This window comes from Ostrinia furnacalis, unplaced genomic scaffold (genome assembly GCF_004193835.3).
Source record: "Ostrinia furnacalis isolate ACB-3 unplaced genomic scaffold, ASM419383v2 OfSCF4105, whole genome shotgun sequence".
In the NCBI taxonomy this organism is placed as follows: Eukaryota; Metazoa; Arthropoda; class Insecta; order Lepidoptera; family Crambidae; genus Ostrinia; species Ostrinia furnacalis.
The window spans coordinates 948312-966780 of record NW_021134344.1 but is presented as its reverse complement, the minus strand read 5'-3'; the positions used below and the strand labels follow the sequence as shown (position 1 = coordinate 966780).

Genomic DNA, 18469 nt, shown 5'->3' with positions numbered 1-18469 from the left:
ATCTTTAGAGCTTACAATAATAAATCTTATAAATGATAAAGCTTACCTACCTAATCACATTTTTTTACACTAAGGTCCACTGTGGGTTTCCATTCAATTTTCATGTGTGTCTGCAATCAATACCTACACCTCAAATAAACAAAAAAACAAACGGTGATTCCACGACAAATCCTACTGGCCGATTCGTTTGCGCTCTCCCATAAAAAATACGGCCTCATCTGTGAAGGTGGGTCGTAAAAAATGAAGACGTCCGCGCTCATTACAGTTGCCGGTGATTATCGGGGGGCCGATAATACTCAAAGGATGTTCCGAAATGGAGTTGTCTTGTTAGGAAAAATGCCAAAAGTTCCGGGACCCGGCTAATTTGGCAGGCACGAGAGGCGCGGATAGAAACGGAATCATAAATATTTCATATCTCCACTTTGTTCTTCGCAATGTGCTTTCAGTAATACAGTTTTTTGATAAGGCTATAATATTGAGATTGGGAGGAAAGTTTAAATTTATGGATAGATTTTAATTTACGCTAACGCCTCGAGATAAAAAGCGGAAGAGTATAGTTTGTAGTTTCTTAGGATTACGATATGACCAGTTATGAACTTCAATTGACTGATAAATAGAGCAATTATTTTTGACTAGCGGCCGTCCGCGACTTCCCACGCGTGGATCCCGCTTTACCCCCTACCTACGTAATAACATCTACCTGCATGCCAAATTTCAGCCCGATCCGTCCAGTGATTTGGGCTGTGCGTTGATAGATCACTATGTCAGTCAGTCAATCAGTCAGTTATATATATTTAGATATGTAAAGGCATAGGAATGGGACTCAACTTCTTATTCCCACTGCTACAGATTCTGGTTTAATACCTACTTGCCTGTGTAGAAAAGATCTGCATTTATTAAACACCAGTGAAGGTCAAGCAAGGGAAGACTTTAGTCTCGAAATTAACCAAAAGAAAATAGGCGCAGGTAAAAACTAAGGATAACAAAGGATAGAAAAATATCATCACAATACTATATTTATCAATTTTATTATTCTTCATGAAAATACCTACATTAACCAATTATAATGCATGTGATTTATTTATTTCTTTATTTTTATGTCACTTGCTATCGTAAGTAAAAGAAGGCCTAAATCATCACGTCTTTTATTCTCACAGTTGAAGAGGCACTGGTTCCCATAGGTTTTCCCGTCGCTGCTAGTCACCGGATCATAGTTCTTTGGGCATGCGCAGCCGCAAGCACCTTCACTGGTCACTTCCAGGCAGGGAAGACCTTCTTTCACCCTCTTCTGACTCGCACATTGCAACGCGCAAATATTTGTGTAAGTTTTCCCATCATTTCCACAAACGGGACAATAGTCATTTGAACAAGTGCAACTACCGCATTCTCCTTCATAAGCAACGATCAATGGGGGCAAATCCTTCCTTGCTCGTTTTGCATTCTCACATCTCAGGACACAACGGGTCGCATACGTGTTATCGTCGCTGGCACATACTGGTTGATACTCATATGTGCAGGCACACTCGACACATTGTCCTTCATAATCTATACCAATCGATGGCAGACACATTTTTTCCCTTTTCTTATTGTGACAAGCTAGAGAACAGACGCTACTATAAGTTTTCTCGTCCGTGCCACACACGGGGTCATAAATCGCCGGGCATATGCATTGGACGCACTCACCTTCATACGCTATTGTCAAGTTCTCGAGACCTTGTCTTCGTCTCTTTTTATTTTGACATTCAAACATGCAAATGTTGCTGTATGTAATGCCATCAGATCCACAGACTGGCCTGAGATCAGCTGTGCACACACAAGTGATACATTCACCGTCATACAATATCGTCAATGGTTCTATTCCTTGTTTTTCTCTGTGTTTGTTTTCGCAATTAAATGAGCAGTTATTTCCATAAGTTTTCTCGTCGCTACCACAAACAGGATTATAATTCAACGGGCAAATACACTCAATACATTTATCATCATAAAGAATCTCTAATTTTGGCAAACCTTGTGCCTGCCTTTTGGCATTTTCACATTCAAAGATACATTTGTTACCGTACGTATTCCAGTCACTTCCGCATACTGGTTTAAATTCTTTAGAGCAAGGGCAATGAATACATTCTCCTTTATATTGAACTGTTAACGCTGTTTTATTCTGCTTTTCTCTTATCTTATTTTCACACTCTAAGACACAAGAATTTGGATAGGTGTTATCATCGCTTGCACACAGCGGTACATATTCAAGTGAACATGGACATTGAACACATTCGCCTTTATATTTGATGTCTAATGGTGGCATATTTCTCGCTTTTCTTATACTGTTTTCGCATTCTAATGTACAAGGATTGCTGTAAGTAATTCCATCACTGGCGCATATGGGGTTGTATTCTTTAGTGCACTTGCATATAATACATTCACCCTCGTGCAACAAAGTCAGCCGCGGCAAACATCGTCTTTCTCTCCTTTTATTCTCACATCTAAAAGCACATTTATTACCATAAGTAACGCCATCGCTGCCACACACGGGCCTGTAGTCTGCGGTGCAAAAACAATCCACACACGTGCCATTGTAGTCGATGACAATTATTGATGATAAGTTCTGTGCTTTTCTCTTAGCGTTTTCACAATCTAATACACATGGGTTAGTGTAAGTGTTTCCATCAATGCCGCATATCGGAGCGATTTCGTCGGTACAAATACATTTGATACATTCTCCGTTGTACAGTAAATCTAGTGGCGGAAAACCTCGTTTTTCTCTACGACGATTTTCACAACCAAGAGAACAAACATTTCCGTAAGTATTTCCGTCGCTGCCGCATACAGGTGTGTAGTCTGCCGTGCATATACAATCTATGCAAGCACATTTATAGTCAATTAAAATTGGTGGTAATTGTTTCGCTTTTCTTACGGCGTTCTCACAGTCTAGCGCACAAGGATTGCTGTAAGTTACTCCGTCACTGCCACACACTGGGTTGTATTCTTCAGTACATGTGCATTTAACACATTCACCGTCATACAGCAAGTCCAGCGGCGGCAAACATCGTTTTTCTCTCCTTCGATTCTCACATCCAAAAGCACATATATTATAATTCTAGACTCAACCTTCACTGAGGCGATGGCTTTTTGTTTGAGTGCTGCCTGGCTGTGGATCAGGATGTAAATATTGCGTTTTTTACACCCCTGTTCTTTAGTGCACACATATCATAGCGTAGAATTCAGCTTGAAACACTGTAGCAAACCTCCTTAAGCGTTCACTATGTTCGAAGTGTTTACAGTAGACGCCCGTTCCCATTCCCAAGGCCATATTTACAGTGGCGGCGTAAGTCCTAAGGCACCCTCTGGTAACCCCCACGATTTTGGGGTTACTTACCGATTCCAAGATTGAAAGACAATGACATAGACCGCAGACTTGCTATGCAGATGCGCCAGTGAGTACTAATCTGTGCGACATGTGTCACCCTCTGATGCTTGGCACCCGGGGCGTTCTTTGTCTTCGTGACTTTGAGCTATCAGTAAACCAGATTAGGCTGTTCTGTTGGGATTTTGGTCCTCTTTTTAGTCGTCCCTTGTTCAAGATCTATCCACTTACTTATTAGATCAATCCAAGGGGTTCGCGTATAGGATTAGTTGCAAGTAGAGAATACAATCCCGGGATCCCGATTCCCGGGATCCCGGGATCCCGACCATTTTCTGGTCCCGAAAATCCCGGGACTGTACTTGGCTAATCCCGGTATTTTCGGGATTGATATAAACAGGTCTATTTTGCATTCGACGATCCGTTGCGCCTTGATTATGACTTTGCCTGGATTATACCTTAGCATAAAATTATACAGTGTGAGTCACGATAAAGTGCACATATAAAATTAGGTGAAACGACCTTTTTTTATCGACAAAAAAGAGGTCAAAAAATTTCTGAGTTTTTTTTTATTTTGTTATAGATTTTTTTTTCTTCCAATTACTTATTGTAAAGAAAACGTAATAATTTTTAAACTAAGAGGTATCTATACTTACTAATATTATAAAGCTGAAGAGTTTGTTTATTTGTTTGTTTGTTTGTTTACTTGAAAGCGCTAATCTCCGGAACTACTGGTCCGATTTGAAAAATTCTTCCAGTGTTAGATAGCCCATTTATCGAAGAAGACTATAGGCTATACAACATCATGCTACGAGCAATAGGTGTAGAGCAATAATGAAATATGTTGCGAAAACGGGTTTTCACGCGTACGAAGTCGCGGGCACAGCTAGTATCCTAATATAATAAAAACAGTAGGTAATAATGCTAAATAAGGGGTCATCCATAAAGTACGTCACACGAATTTAATGATTTTTTGAGCCCCCCTCCGTCCTTGTCACAGGTAGTCACATTTCTGAGACCCCCCCTCCCTAGTGTGACGTCACATGTTTTGCAATTTCACATAGAAAAATTATTAAATAAACAGCAGTTCCGAAATAGTTTTATTTCCATTTAAATTAAGTACTTTTTTATGAAATCAATATTATATCAAATATTTGAAACAATTGAAATGTGATGTCACGAAACTTAGGACCCCTCCCACCCCTTGTCACACCATGTCACACTTTGTCGACCCCCTCCCCCATTCTGAAAGAAATGTTGGGCTATAGTAAAAATCCACCTAAAAACAGAAAAGTGCGCCAACTTCTGCAAGGCAAGACAATAACCAAGAGAATTAAGTTCCTAAGGATTTGCTATTACGGCCACATTCTACGACGATCCGAACCACATGTGCTTCACAGCGCTATGCGATATAAAGCAGGAAGATTGAAGATTGGCAGACCCATATACACCTGGAAGGACACACTAAAGCAAGACTTAAAATACTACCGAAGAACGCGAAACGAGTGGATTCAATTAGCACTAGATAAAAAAGAAATAAGAAAAGCAGCTCAAGAAATATTCGATCTTGAAGAAACAGACAGCGAAGAAGACCCAAACCCAGAACCGCAGCCATCGACGGAACAATGAAGCTAGACAAGCAGCTGTACAAATTAAGAATAAGCAAGCAGTCACACCAAAGGCCGGACCGCCCAACTCATCGCACCAACGCTCAGTCCTATCAACGATAACCCGTCTTTACCTATTTTCCTAGACCAGGCTCAGGATGCATATCTACTTGGTTGTGGTCGACCGGTCGCGGTTTAAAAGACGCAGCGGCTAGTCGGCCGTCCTCTCCCATCCCAGAGCGTGTCCTTCCTTAAAATCGTGCCCCCTGGTATACCGGTTTGACCGGGACAGGCCTCGTCCTGGCTGGGTCGGCACTATCGTATCGTATCGTATCGTAATTTGGATACCGAGAAATCGTGTTGTATCCACCTCACTGATTAAAATATCATTGTAGCATATTTCGATATTAGACGGAGAAAGGGATCTTTGATTAAAGTGCATAATGTGTGTTTTATTTAGATTAATTTTTAAGTTATTATTATTTAGCCAGTCAATTATCGAATTTAATGAATTGTTTATGTCATTTTTATATGATTTAATGTCATTACAATTTATAGTTATTGTACTATCGTCAGCGAATAAAGTCATGGGTTGTGCAGTAGCAATTGGTAGATCGTTTATGTATATTATAAACAAGAGAGGACCTAGTACACTGCCTTGTGGCACACCATATTTAACTAAACGTTCCGACGACAAACTTATTTCCTCAGATTTGGAGCTAGTGTTTAGTCTACATATTTCAGTTCTTTGGCGACGTTCGCTCAAATAAGATACGATTAGATCCAATACATTTCCTCTAATGCCATATGCTTCAAGCTTTCGGATTAAGATTTTGTGGTCAACATAATCAAAAGCTTGGGTCATGTCGCAGTATAACGAGCATACCGGTGTTCTTTTATCAACGTGAGTTATTACATTTTTATAGAAGTCAAAAATTGCCATGTTTATAGTTTTATTTTTGCGAAAACCTTTGTTGAACTTTAAATCAAATTATCTTATTAAAACTGCCCTCGTCGATGTAACCACTACCTGTAATGGCGTTTGGGCAACTAAACTCGAAGGTACTGAGACGCTCGGGACACGGGAGTAAGTAGAACATTGCAATCCAGAAATTTCAAAAACCGGAGCGGTCTGTGAGACCGCACCTCGTCGGTTAAAGGTTAAGATTACGTGATAAAATAATCACTGATAAATGTGATTAATTTATCACTTTTACCTCGCCTGTCGGTAATTATTCATAATAACCAGCGATTATTCATAATTTTCAATTTATCACATTAACCGTAACAGATAAGTATACCACTTACATACTTTTTTTAATAATTTATTTATTAAAATAAATACATACATAATATACATAGTTACACCCAGACCCGTCAAATAATTTAAATAAAACCAAAATTATGTGCTTTACTCAAAAGAATATTGACTTGAACCTTGACATACGATATTTAGGAAAGTCTGTTGAACAGACAAATGTAACCAAATTCCTTGGGTTAAATATAGACAGTAAATTGAACTGGGCCCTGCACTCTGAAAATGTCTGTAAAAAACTGAGCCAATTCTCATTTGCACTTTATAGGCTCCAATTAATAGTTAATGAAAGCGCTGTACTAACAGCCTACCACAGCTATGTTACCTCAATACTTAGATATGGATTAATTTTTTGGGGTAATTCATCTAACAGGGAAGTTGTATTTAGAGCACAAAAACGCTGCATTAGATCTATGTATAGTCTAAAGTCAGATGTCTCATGTAAGCCTTATTTCATAAATAAAAAAATCTTGAACTTACCTTGTCTATACATTCTGGAGTGTTGTATATTTATAAAAAATAATATCNTAACGCCGTCACTTCCGCACACGGGCCTGTAGTCTGCAGTACAGATGCAATCGATGCAGGTACCATTATAATCAATAGTGATTGATGATAAATTCTGTTTCTTGCGATCTACATTTTCACAATCCAGTCTGCAAGCGTTTTCGTATGTGACGCCATTGCTGCCACACACTGGGCTACCTTCCGCGACACATTCACAAAAAGTACAAACTCCTCGGTACTTCTTATACAGCACTGGAAGTCCAATTCTATCTCTTTTTTTATTTTCACAAGCCAATTCGCAAGGATTACCATAAGTTTTACCATCGCTGGCACAAAGAGGATCTCCAATGGCTGTGCAAAAGCAGTTTTCGCATTCTCCTTTATATTCAATTGATATTAATGTGAGGTTTTGCTTTTTTCTGTACTTGTTTTCACAATCTAGTAAACATTTGTTGTTGTACGTGTTTCCATCAGTACCGCAGACTGGATTGGATTTTTTAGGGCAGTTACATTTAATGCAATTTCCCTTGAACAACAACTCCAAAGGTGATAGGCCAGATCGTTGTCGCACTTGATTTATACATTTTAATTCACATTTATTTTTGTATGTTCTGCGATCGCTAGCACACACAGGGTCCAGAACACCAGGACACACGCATCTGACACACTTACCTTTGTAGCGAATTGTTATTGGACTCAAACACTGTTTTTCCCTTCTCTTGTTCTCACATTCTAGCTCACATGGGTTACCATAATCTTTGCCATCACTGCCACAGATGGGGTCGCTAATCGCTGGGCAGGCACAGCTGACGCATGGACCTTTGTACAATTGTTGTACCTCTGGGTAGCCCATCGCATATCCAATTCTATTTTTGCAAGCCAGGTGGCAGGGAGTATTGTACGTGGTCCCATCGCTTCCACAAACAGGTTCGATATTCAGAGGACACATGCAGCTCTCGAAGAAGCAAGCTCCTGAATAAGCTAATCTAATCGGCTGGAGACCTTGAGCCTGATTTTTGCGACTAGCACATTGCAGCAGGCAAATATTTCTGTACGTTACACTGTCTGTACCGCAGACCGGCGTGATGATGCTGGAGCAGATACAGGGTGTGCTCGAACAATTTCCCTCGTGTGCAACGACGATGGGTCCAAGGCCCAGACGCTCGCGTCTGCTGCTCTCACATTTCAAGTAGCACTCGTTGCTGTAGGTGTAGTTATCACTGCCACATACCGGTAGGACGACTTGAGGACAAATACACGGGTCTTCTAGACATTCACCGTTCCCTTTGAGGAAGATGGGCGGCAGGCCTCGTCTTATGTTTTCAAAACTTATACAGTTCATGACACATACGTTCGTGTAGGTTCGTCCATCGGTTCCGCAGACAGGATAGTAAATATAGCTACAAGCACAGTCGATGATGGGTGGCGGCAATGGTGCTATTACCGATGATGAATTTTTTTGTTCTGCGTGAGATGTGGAAGCATCTTGGAACTTGGTGTGAAGAATAACGAGAACCAGTAGTCCTGTTGACAAAAATAAAATAAAAAATATTAAAAATTATCACAATTAGTATTTCAGACTAAAAGAATTAGTGCAAAAAATCAAAAATTACCCGCGCCAATCTTCATCTTGCGGTCGGCCTGAGCTGATTACATTTGAAAGGGTCCTTTATTAATTTATATTGCTCGTGTTGTTTGTTCTACACAAGATTTATGTCTTGTAGCGCACCTTCTGTGCAAATAATAGTACATAACTAGTCGCTTTTACCTGCTTCACCTGTTTTTATATTTTTATGTAGGTATCTGTAAGTTTTTTGGATTCGGTTCTAATAAATTATCTGTATTGATATAATAAAATAAGTATTGATGAACAAACGCTGGCCGTAACAGCACACTTGAAAATTTTGGGACCTCTGAATCTGAAGCAGATGATCTTACCACTAGACCACAGAGGCGATTAAAACCACCCACTGAAATAACTACAAATATTTTTTAAATCGTGTAGATGGTAACAAATCTACACCGTGTTGATTGTAACCGATGAAGTCTTTTTGGACTCTAGTCCTTGGGCTGATGGCTCTAATACATACCTACATTTATTTTTGAATTATAGAAATTACAATTTTTAATGTACAATTAATCAATGAACATAATCAATAGACAAAGAGAATAATCGCTTATTGTTATAATGTAAATAATTTTGAAAATCTAAATCATTAATTAATGTTGTTATTTGTAAAACAACAATAAAACCATTTCTTAGGAAAAACTCGTATAATGCGTTTCAATGTTATTGTCTTTGAATAATAATGGTGTTTATCACAAGTGGGTATTAACTGCGAACACCTTTGTAAACAGTAAAAAAGTATAAAAAATTACCTTAAATGTACAGGCTGATCTGGCATCTGGTAAACAAGTTGGTGGAGCCATTTTGAGAATATAATCGGCCGTTTGATCCTATGTGAGCAACTTTTTTTTAATGTCTTTTTTGTTTTTAAATGTATTTTTGGTCAAGTACATTGTAATGAGAATATGGACGTCGTTATTTTTCTGTATACTAAGCTAACTAGGATTTTGAATAATTTTGAAGACTTACTAAAATACTTAAAACGAAGTGTACCTATCGAGATTTACTGACAGAGCAGGGAATAAAGACGAGAAAGATAGGTTTGAATATTTTAAATTGTCTCCTTTTTCTAAAATAAAAGTGATTTTTAATGGCAATTTTTAAAACAGCATGTAGTAGGTAGCACTAGTAACACTTTATTTGCATTGTACCTCGGCCGTTTAATCCTTTGTCAACGTAAATTGAGTTCAGGAACTGTAAACGTGGGGTCACAATGTAAGTACCTAAGCAACGTACATAGGTAATCTAAACCTGGGACCAGCTAATGTACGAACATCACTGCATTTGTCTAGCATTCTACAGAATGTTGTGTTATGTTGTTCGAATAGTTAACCATTTTATTATTGCGCTGTTTCAAAGACAGTCTTACAAACGTACGGTCTATTTCATTTTAGATCGTCTTCTTTGGGTTGTAGTAACATCTATAAAATGAGGAATATTTACTTTTATTCGGATCCGAATTGGGACGTAGACAAGGTGAGACCACATTAGCCTGTTGAGATAAAATTAGTAATAGTAACTGAAGATAAATGGATTAGGCTGGACCCAGACCATAGGTTTTAGAGAAGCAAGTTAGTGAAAGTGACGGAACGTCCTAGATCCGCTTGTGCGCATGATTTGATAAAACCCGGCGGCCATCGTCATTCAATCTTGCCACCTTTCAATTGGGATTCGGGTGGCGCGTGACTCGATCGGGCGACCGCAGAGTAGGGCTGTCCGAAACAGAAGAATGTTAATTTTTCTTTTAACCGACTTCAAAAAAGATCAGTATCCCAATTCATCGTAGTTAATCTTTTTTATGTCTTTCCCAATTACTCAAAGATGCAATCTGTCTCCATTCACGTAAGTTTGTTTTGCGGCAGGGTTTTGAGGGTAAGGTAGAGTCTTTTTTGTCTCCGCCAATGAGCCGAGTTCCAAACCTCCTTCCCACAGTCACTCGACATGGTTCACCCACTGCATCTCCAGTCTTTAGCATCTCATTTTGACTCTGCATCGGCCAATTTATGAAATTTTTATTAAGAACCTGACAAAATTTCATAAAGCATACCTACTAGTTTTAAAAATCTGAGATCATTTTTCTTCAATAATTATTTTAGCAAAACATAAAATCTTTCAACCCTAGGTGTAAATAAAGTAGCGAACATCGGATGTATGCCAAAACGCGACAAAAATACCTACGTCGCCGTTACGTAAGAATTCGGCAAAATCTATACCAGTCCGCCGCGCGGCGCGCCGTGTAGCGGGATGTGGGAATTCCGCCCAGGAAAATGGGCGAAAATTCCTGCACTAGTTAAAAACTTCTACAGGAACGGCGTTCGAAAAAGAATTAAGCTTTTAAAGAATTTGAACCTTGGAAATGTTCTAGACAAAAAGAAGTAGGTAGGCAAAGCTTAGCTTGGTAGAGTCTACGAATTGGTTACCTACATGCACATTGACAAACCATTGGATGTATGTATGGCTTCACCACTGAATTACATAATGATTAATTTTTATAATGCAAATATTTTATTAGTATAATAATAAGTCTAACTAAAGTTTTGAGTATGTGCTAAGAGTGTTTTCTTAAGTAATTTGTGTTTTTAACGCGCTACACATCGTCAGATTTACATTGGCCCACTAATTAATAGCAAATAGTTTATACAATTATACTATATCAACCACTAAATTAACAAATAACAAATTTTGCCGTTGAAACAACAGTCAAAATTCAGTTTATTGTTTAAACTACACGTGAAATTAACAGTTCGTGTTTAGTTTAGTAATGTTTACTCACTTGTGCAGGTGCTACTCATTACTGTTGGTTACAGTCAAATATCGTGTTCATAAACTATTTATTGTTATAATAAACTATACGACTGTGGAACATCTCAATAGTCCAGCGGTGACAAGGCTCGAATTGCCTATCCTTGGAAATTTTAGAATGAGCAATCTCACGCGCCGACACCATAGTCGCCTGTTCGCATAAAATATAAAAAAAATATTAGTGAACCTATACAGTGACACAGTGTATAATGATGAGGACTTCACACATAAATAGCGCTCCACGTAGTTTCCTCGTTTACTACCTTTACCTGCTCTTTATTATTGACTGCCAGTATGTGTTTCCAGCGTAAATCGTATCTCATCTGCTTCGAGCAAAATTGTGTAACTTGTAACACTACATAAACAGTTTATTTATATAGTACGGTATTACCGGCTCAAATAATTCGCGTCGAGCCGAGGGCCTGTTTGAGTTGCCACTTGTTGTTTGGGCCCGTTCACCTCTCGTTGAATATGCAACCTTTAAGTTTTAATTGCCTACTTTGCTACAAACGTAAGTGATACGGAGTTTGTAACGCAGCAGTGAAATACTGAACGGGGCAGGTTATGCTAAATGGGTCATTGAGTGAAATTGCACAAAAGTAGATCAGGAGGAATTAGAATTTATGAAAGACCGGTTTTTTGTTATTTTTAATCGAGTTCAAACAAGGAGGAGGTTCTCAATTCGAATGAATATATCGCCAGAGGGTACATGTGATATTGTGTTACAACTAAAAAATATACTCGGTACTTAAATGCCTTTGCTATAACAATTATTTAACTTTGTTAGAAATAACGCACCTGTAACGCCCCTGGGTCTGCGGGTGTCTATGGGCGACGGTAATCACTTACCATCAGGTGATCCGTCTGCTCGTTTGCCTCCTATCACATAAAAAAAAAAAAAAAAAAATGAAACAATGTTCAAGAATATCTTCAAAAGGATCGTAAAAATACATTTTAAAACAAAGGAGATCGCGCCTAATTTACAGCTTCATATTTAATTAAACATTACACCGGTACTAAATTTTCAAACGCAAGAAAAAGATTTTCACCTCTGAGCCAAGGGTCCGTGTGATATAAATTAATTAGTGAGCGGCGAGGGCTCTGAGAGGGTTAAACGAGGCGGAGGGGGGAGGGGGGCTCATTAGTTGGGCACAAAAACCGGGAGATAAGGAATATGGGAACTAATGCCTGCGATGCTGAGCCGGCTATCAGATGATGCGTGGATTATGCGGCGCGGTGAGCTTTTTTGCTGCTGTTTTTTTCATGGCAAAGACGATTTTAGCACTTGTTTTTCGCTGAAAAAATTGTACCTTCATTTTCAACTGGGACAAAAAACAGCGATGACTTTGGAAACATTACAAATTCATTTGATGATCGATTGTAATGTTTGTATTATTAGTAGACGTAAATGTAGGGAAATATTTTATTAGTAGGTAGTTTGGTTTCCTTTCAGTGATAAAATCCTGAAAATATTAAAACCATAACCTAAGCGTGGTCGGAAATTAATATTCATGTTTGAGAATTAGGCGTTATTCGTCCTGAAAACGATAATTTTCCTATCAATATGTGTTCTGAAATGCATCAACTATGCTCCAAGTGGAACGCATTTCCAGTGGTATGGCCAAGCGCCCAGTAATAACAGACCGTCTTCGACACGGCCTGGTAGAGTCAGCCAGCACAATTACAGAATGTCAATAAGAAAAGCTTTGGCATCTGAATGATTTCCAAATCATTTACAAACTTGATACTCTGACAAAATGTGGATGGAAGAATAGAAGGCAAACCAGCAGTTTTGGTCAAATCACTCGCAGTGTTAGTGATCCAAACTAGTTAGTATTTGAGGACCACCGACCGAATAGCTTAAGTTAGGATTAACTTACTCTTCATTTTCGTTGTGGCTCAGGATTCAAGCGACGAATATTTTATTTTCATGAAAGTCTTCCGCGTATGTCACACTTATTAGTTTAAATCATAAACTGGCTGTTCTTGTAAGTTCTTTGTAAAGGACATAAAAGCAGACCTATGCGTTTGTATTATTTTGGTCGTTGTTTTAATTTGCATTACTGATCTCATTGAACTGTGGCCGAGATCTTAGCACGGTGCCCGTGTTATGATTTAATTTGCGTTCTCCAGCCGTAAGCCCCGTGTATTCCGCAAACACCAAAGCTTCCAGTGATCGCTGTTGATTGGCTGCACTCGCTCGGCTGTGGCCGAGGCTCGGGGGTAGACAGTGTTATGATTCAATTTGCGCGCGTCATGGGTAAGCCGCGTGCGACGCAAACACTCACGGTGCACGTAATTGCTTCGAGACAGTTTAAGGGTATACGCTATTTTCTTATTATGAACCACCTCTTAGTTTGGTGGGTAGAGTCTCAACTACTGGGTTTGACTCCCACATGATGGTTTTTAATTTCAACCTATCTATTTCACACTCGTAAATGCGATTCCCCAGAACTGTTAATAAAACTTAGACTTTTCACCCATACTTACTGACCTTCGCGTGTGCATGAAAGTGACATAAAGCCTCGTAAAGTCAGCAGACAGTAGGTTCGTGATACAGTCCACATGACAGGGGTGTAATAAAACTCACTTCCACGACAGAAGACACGAAGGCATTTAATCACTTCCCCATAATTAACACACAGAGACGTGTAATCATGCGGATAATGCAATTCCAAGGCCAGTGTAGTGAGGGGATCTCTTAGCGTGTATGGAAGTCTTTCTCATTCAGTATTCAATCTTAAGTGGAGCACATTAGGTCCATTGCCTAGTTAATGACTGCAGTCTCAGTTAATAGACGCATTTAGTGGGCGGTTTGGTATGGGGAGTCTAGGACCAAGTAGTTGACAAGGAAATAAAGCCTTTTTACGGCGATAAGTGGACGCAATTGTTTGGTTGCTTGAAATGACCTATAAAGTGGATGTTATAAGGTCTATTGGAGTGATTGATGTAGGATCATATTATAGAGACAAAGTCGTGCTAATTGGACATGCGGTCGCGACGGTATTTAGGGCCCTGTAGGCGGTTCGCCGCCACGTCGCTGCCGCTACCCTTATCTGTGTAGACTAGACTTGAACACGTCACCACTGCTTTGTATTAAGTAGAATTTTCAAAGATATCATTGCTAGTTTCAACATTATTGTACAAAGTCAGAAGTGTAAAAGACTTATTGATAGATAGATATCCCTTGAAAGCAGTAATTACTAGGTTGATAAGGACAAACACTACCCTTGATGGAACGAACAAAAACATTGTTCTGTGCTTCAGATCGCAGGTCAATCTCTTATCCGGTTAATAGTGATGACATATGACGACAGGGCTTCACATTCTCAAAAAGTCACAATTTTATACTACATATTTAAAGTCATAATATAAGTTAGAACTCTTTGAAGCTCGCTTGAAACTTTAAACTCCGGGCCAACATCGCAGCTGCAAACGAATACGATTCTCGAAGTCTTTATGAGTAAATTTTCTCCCCGGGACGAGTGGGATCCTCTTATTTATGGGAACTGCATTCGCCATTTTTGCGGAAGTTTCAGGCGGTTTGAACAGAATATCGGCTTTCAAACTGTATAATATTTATAGTTCTAGTAATAAGTTAGTAAGTACAGCTTTTCCAAAAATAGCCGTCTCTTCCAAACTACAAATACTTTTTTGGGGTTGCTCAAGCTGAAAGCATTGCCCTAAATACCTACTCATATTACGTCCATCGTAGCACGAAGCATTTGCTCTTTGGTAGCACTTAAGTAACGTCTAAATCTAGAATTATATTATCGGTTGAGATTAACAGGAACACATTTATTATTACACAAAAAATTCTACATCTAAGTTTGTTCGTTCACGCACGTCTACTGCTGGACAACCACGATTTCCACAACAACCGGTCTACATCTAACACAGCATTTGTTTATTTATTTTTCTTATGAATAGAACGGTAGTACCAATTTCACTATTCAAACAAGACGAACCTATAAACAATTTAACTTAGGAAAACTACATAAATCAGATCCGATTATTTTCACAGTACTTACCCAAGACATTCTGCTAGTAACTTACTCCACCCCTCTGCAAATACGTCACATTTTGGGTTTTGGTCCATGCATACCTTCATAGCTGTCGTCAGATAATAAAACATTATCAGGTTTTTCGATGCAACAACATAACGAATTCGTCACATCTGCGCAAAATGCTCTCATTTCACTAGCTAAACACGCGAAAGTGGGCGAACAATGAAGCAGCCCTCAAAAACCCGGAGCCCTGAATATTTTATTCCAATAAGGGACGCAATCCGGCGAGGTGCGAAACAATACGCTTAAAAAGGTCCACTCTTTGTTCCTATTTTAGTGATGTGCAACATTCAATCGGTTTTCCGAATTTCTGACTAAAATACCGTAATCGTAGACCCTCAGAAACGTGCTGGAAAACATACATAGTTGTATAAAACGTAGCTGAAAAGCTCTTTACTAAGACTACTAGTTAAATATTTTGAGTCTATTAGCGTATTTGTATTTATACTTTATGGGTTACTAACCTTACAAAACACCTGTTGCGGGTTGAAATCTCGAAAATATTTGCTTTGTGTTTAATGAGCAACTAATTAATCTTATCATTAAGTGTGTTTTTAACAATAACTTTCATTTTACTGCCATAACAAACTATAATAAAAACTTTAGAGACCGGTTTTCAGATAAGAAATCGGTTTTTTCTAATATCGCGTTGGCAACACTATCACTCGTATTTATGATGGCAACTTCGGTGTATAATTTTTGCAAGGACCTTTCCGTTCTTCCCGGACGGACAATGCTCGGAGCAAACAATTTTTAATCGTGCCCTCTTTCTGAGATTTCCTCGTATTATTCGTTCGTAATAAGCTCATGATTTTTTTAATGTAACGGAGATTACCTATTATGCGAATGAACGAATTCAGTTTTTGAAAATTTTTGATTAAATAACAATAGAAAAGAGACTATATTATTATGGTTACACCTTAACAGTGAGACCTAAATTCTATATAAATTAAATAAGTATTATCGTGATGGACTGTACCAGTTTCGACGTTAGGCAGTTAGGCTGAGTTTCACCACCTCACTTTGACCGTAACTTTAACGATAATCGGGTTTTTTTGTATGTAGATTGACAGACCCAACCTTAGGGATTTTAGATGCTGAAACAGTGATTTATTAGACGTGTTGACACCACCAATCAATAGACGTACTTTTTAAAACTGTCAAAACGAAAAACGCCCATAGATTGTCTATGGCAATACCAGCAAGTGACGGCACTATTTTGTCAACTCAAATAAACTACTTTTTCAATTAATACAATGAAACCATGACTTTGAATTACTGGGGAATGGTTTCAAATAGTCTATTTTGAACCTTGACTTGCTTTACTAAAATAAAAAAATGTCACTTTTAACTGTGTTACCTATTTTTAAAGATTAAAAATATTTTAGTACCTATTAAATGGGACGCAAAATTTTAACATTGGATAGCTATTTTCATTTCCGCCTGTAAGCTCCGGTATGGTCTGGTGGCTAGGATACCTGGCTCTCACCCAGGAGGCTCGGGTTCGATTCCCGGTACCGGAATAATACTCTTTTTAGAATTTCTAATTATTTTTCAATCAATGTTTTACCTATAATTTAGTGATTACTTCTTTAATAAAGTAGTGAAGGGTTAAAATGATGCTGAATGTTAATAATTTATTTATTTTATTTATTTATTTAAACTTTTATGCCAAAATAAAATTGTACATAAGGCGAACTTAATGCACTAAAGCATTCTCGACCAGTTTACCTTTGGGTTGAGCAGAAAAGAAATTTGTTTGGCGGTACTTCTAGTGCAGGAAAGAAAAACGAAAACAAATATGCTACATACATAAATAATATATAAAATATACAGGGTGTTTNAACATTTGTTTTGAATAGTTAATTGAGCTAATTACAGAAATCGTATAAAATGCCACAGCTTCTAATTAAGTTGCCTGCGTCAATTTGCTTTTTACGATCGTACAAATTAATTACGAAAGATTACAACAACCAGTTAGTAATGCTCGTACAATTATTTTATTACTTGTTATTATATTAATGACGTTCACAGAGCTGTAAATTATACAATTTAAGAAAATATAAAACAAAAAATATTATTAATTTATTCTGTAGTTAGTAGCTATTGGGATTTTGTATTTGACTTTATAAGCTGAAAAAATTATGCAAGAGACAATTTACAGTCGATGACAAAGACTTTCTTTTTCTTTAAGAATTATCTATCTTTACACATAAACTGTTAAATTCTTTCATAAATACTATTTGTAATGTTTGTACCTATAAACTTAATAACACACGCACTAACACCTAATGATCAAATCGGCGTAGTGAAAATGACGCTTGATTTATACGTGCGCTCACATAATGCATTATGATGATAAGATTCAACTCGCGTTGACTGACGCACACTCACCGTCACAGGACATTATGGATTCAGCCAAGCTTTCCTCAGAATATGGAATTTAAAGTGGCAGCCTCAATGTGTCAGTCATTTTGTTGGAAATGTGGCAATGCATCCGCTGTTCGTTATTTTGTTGAAATTGCTTAATTTCATTTCTTAATCTTTATACATTGTCAACCATCTTTCAATACATCGATCGATATCTACGCGCCATTATGACTTGACTACACATAATATTTTTGATGCAAAATTGCATCTATGTGCTGTCTGAAGTTCTGAAGCGACTCGACTGTTTCAAATTCAAAAGAGCAATGATATTGGCACAGATAGTTTGTTTACCTCAATGATATTATAGCCAGAGTGGTCTATGAGGTTGAGAGGTCAATTTTGATTTGTTAGGGGTTAATGTGGAAAGATTGTCCATGGAGTGAGAAAGGGTGTCCAAGACAGTGACCTCTGGATTTCTTTGCCTCACAAACAGACAGCCCCCAAGGCGAATGAGCATGACACTTCAATAGTACAGTACAGGGGATCCACGAGACAAGCATGGGTTCCTCTGTCTAGTTTATTGTTTAACTCTAGTACACGTTACGTAAGGGGTGTAATTTAGAGCTGAAAATTAATTAAACAATAAGCACTGACGTGGCCTTAACAACATCTATTACAAGGTTCCCCTAAACGTTACATTTATAGCATTTCGTATTTTCGTCAAATGCGAACAGAAGACCGACAAACATTGTTGAAAAGTGATTGCAAAGGAAGCTCGCGAAATGCTTGCTCCCTTTCTCATTTAGAAAAAGGAAAATT

General features: G+C 38.2%; 1 protein-coding gene and 1 non-coding gene across 2 annotated transcripts; one reads left to right on the top strand and one right to left on the bottom strand.

Annotated features, from left to right (window-relative positions):
• Positions 1-1053: 1053 nt before the first annotated feature.
• LOC114358772 (agrin-like) lies at positions 1054-8447 on the bottom strand. Its single transcript, XM_028312816.1, has 3 exons — positions 8398-8447; positions 6806-8308; positions 1054-2502 (listed from the first exon to the last, which is right to left on the bottom strand). Exons 1-3 carry the CDS (start codon positions 8411-8413, stop codon positions 1082-1084), a joined length of 2940 nt encoding a protein of 979 aa, XP_028168617.1. The 5' UTR covers positions 8414-8447; the 3' UTR covers positions 1054-1081.
• An 8284-nt stretch (positions 8448-16731) lies between these two features.
• TRNAE-CUC (transfer RNA glutamic acid (anticodon CUC)) lies at positions 16732-16803 on the top strand. Its single transcript has one exon. It is a non-coding gene; the product is annotated as a tRNA-Glu (tRNA).
• The last annotated feature ends 1666 nt before the right edge of the window (positions 16804-18469 follow it).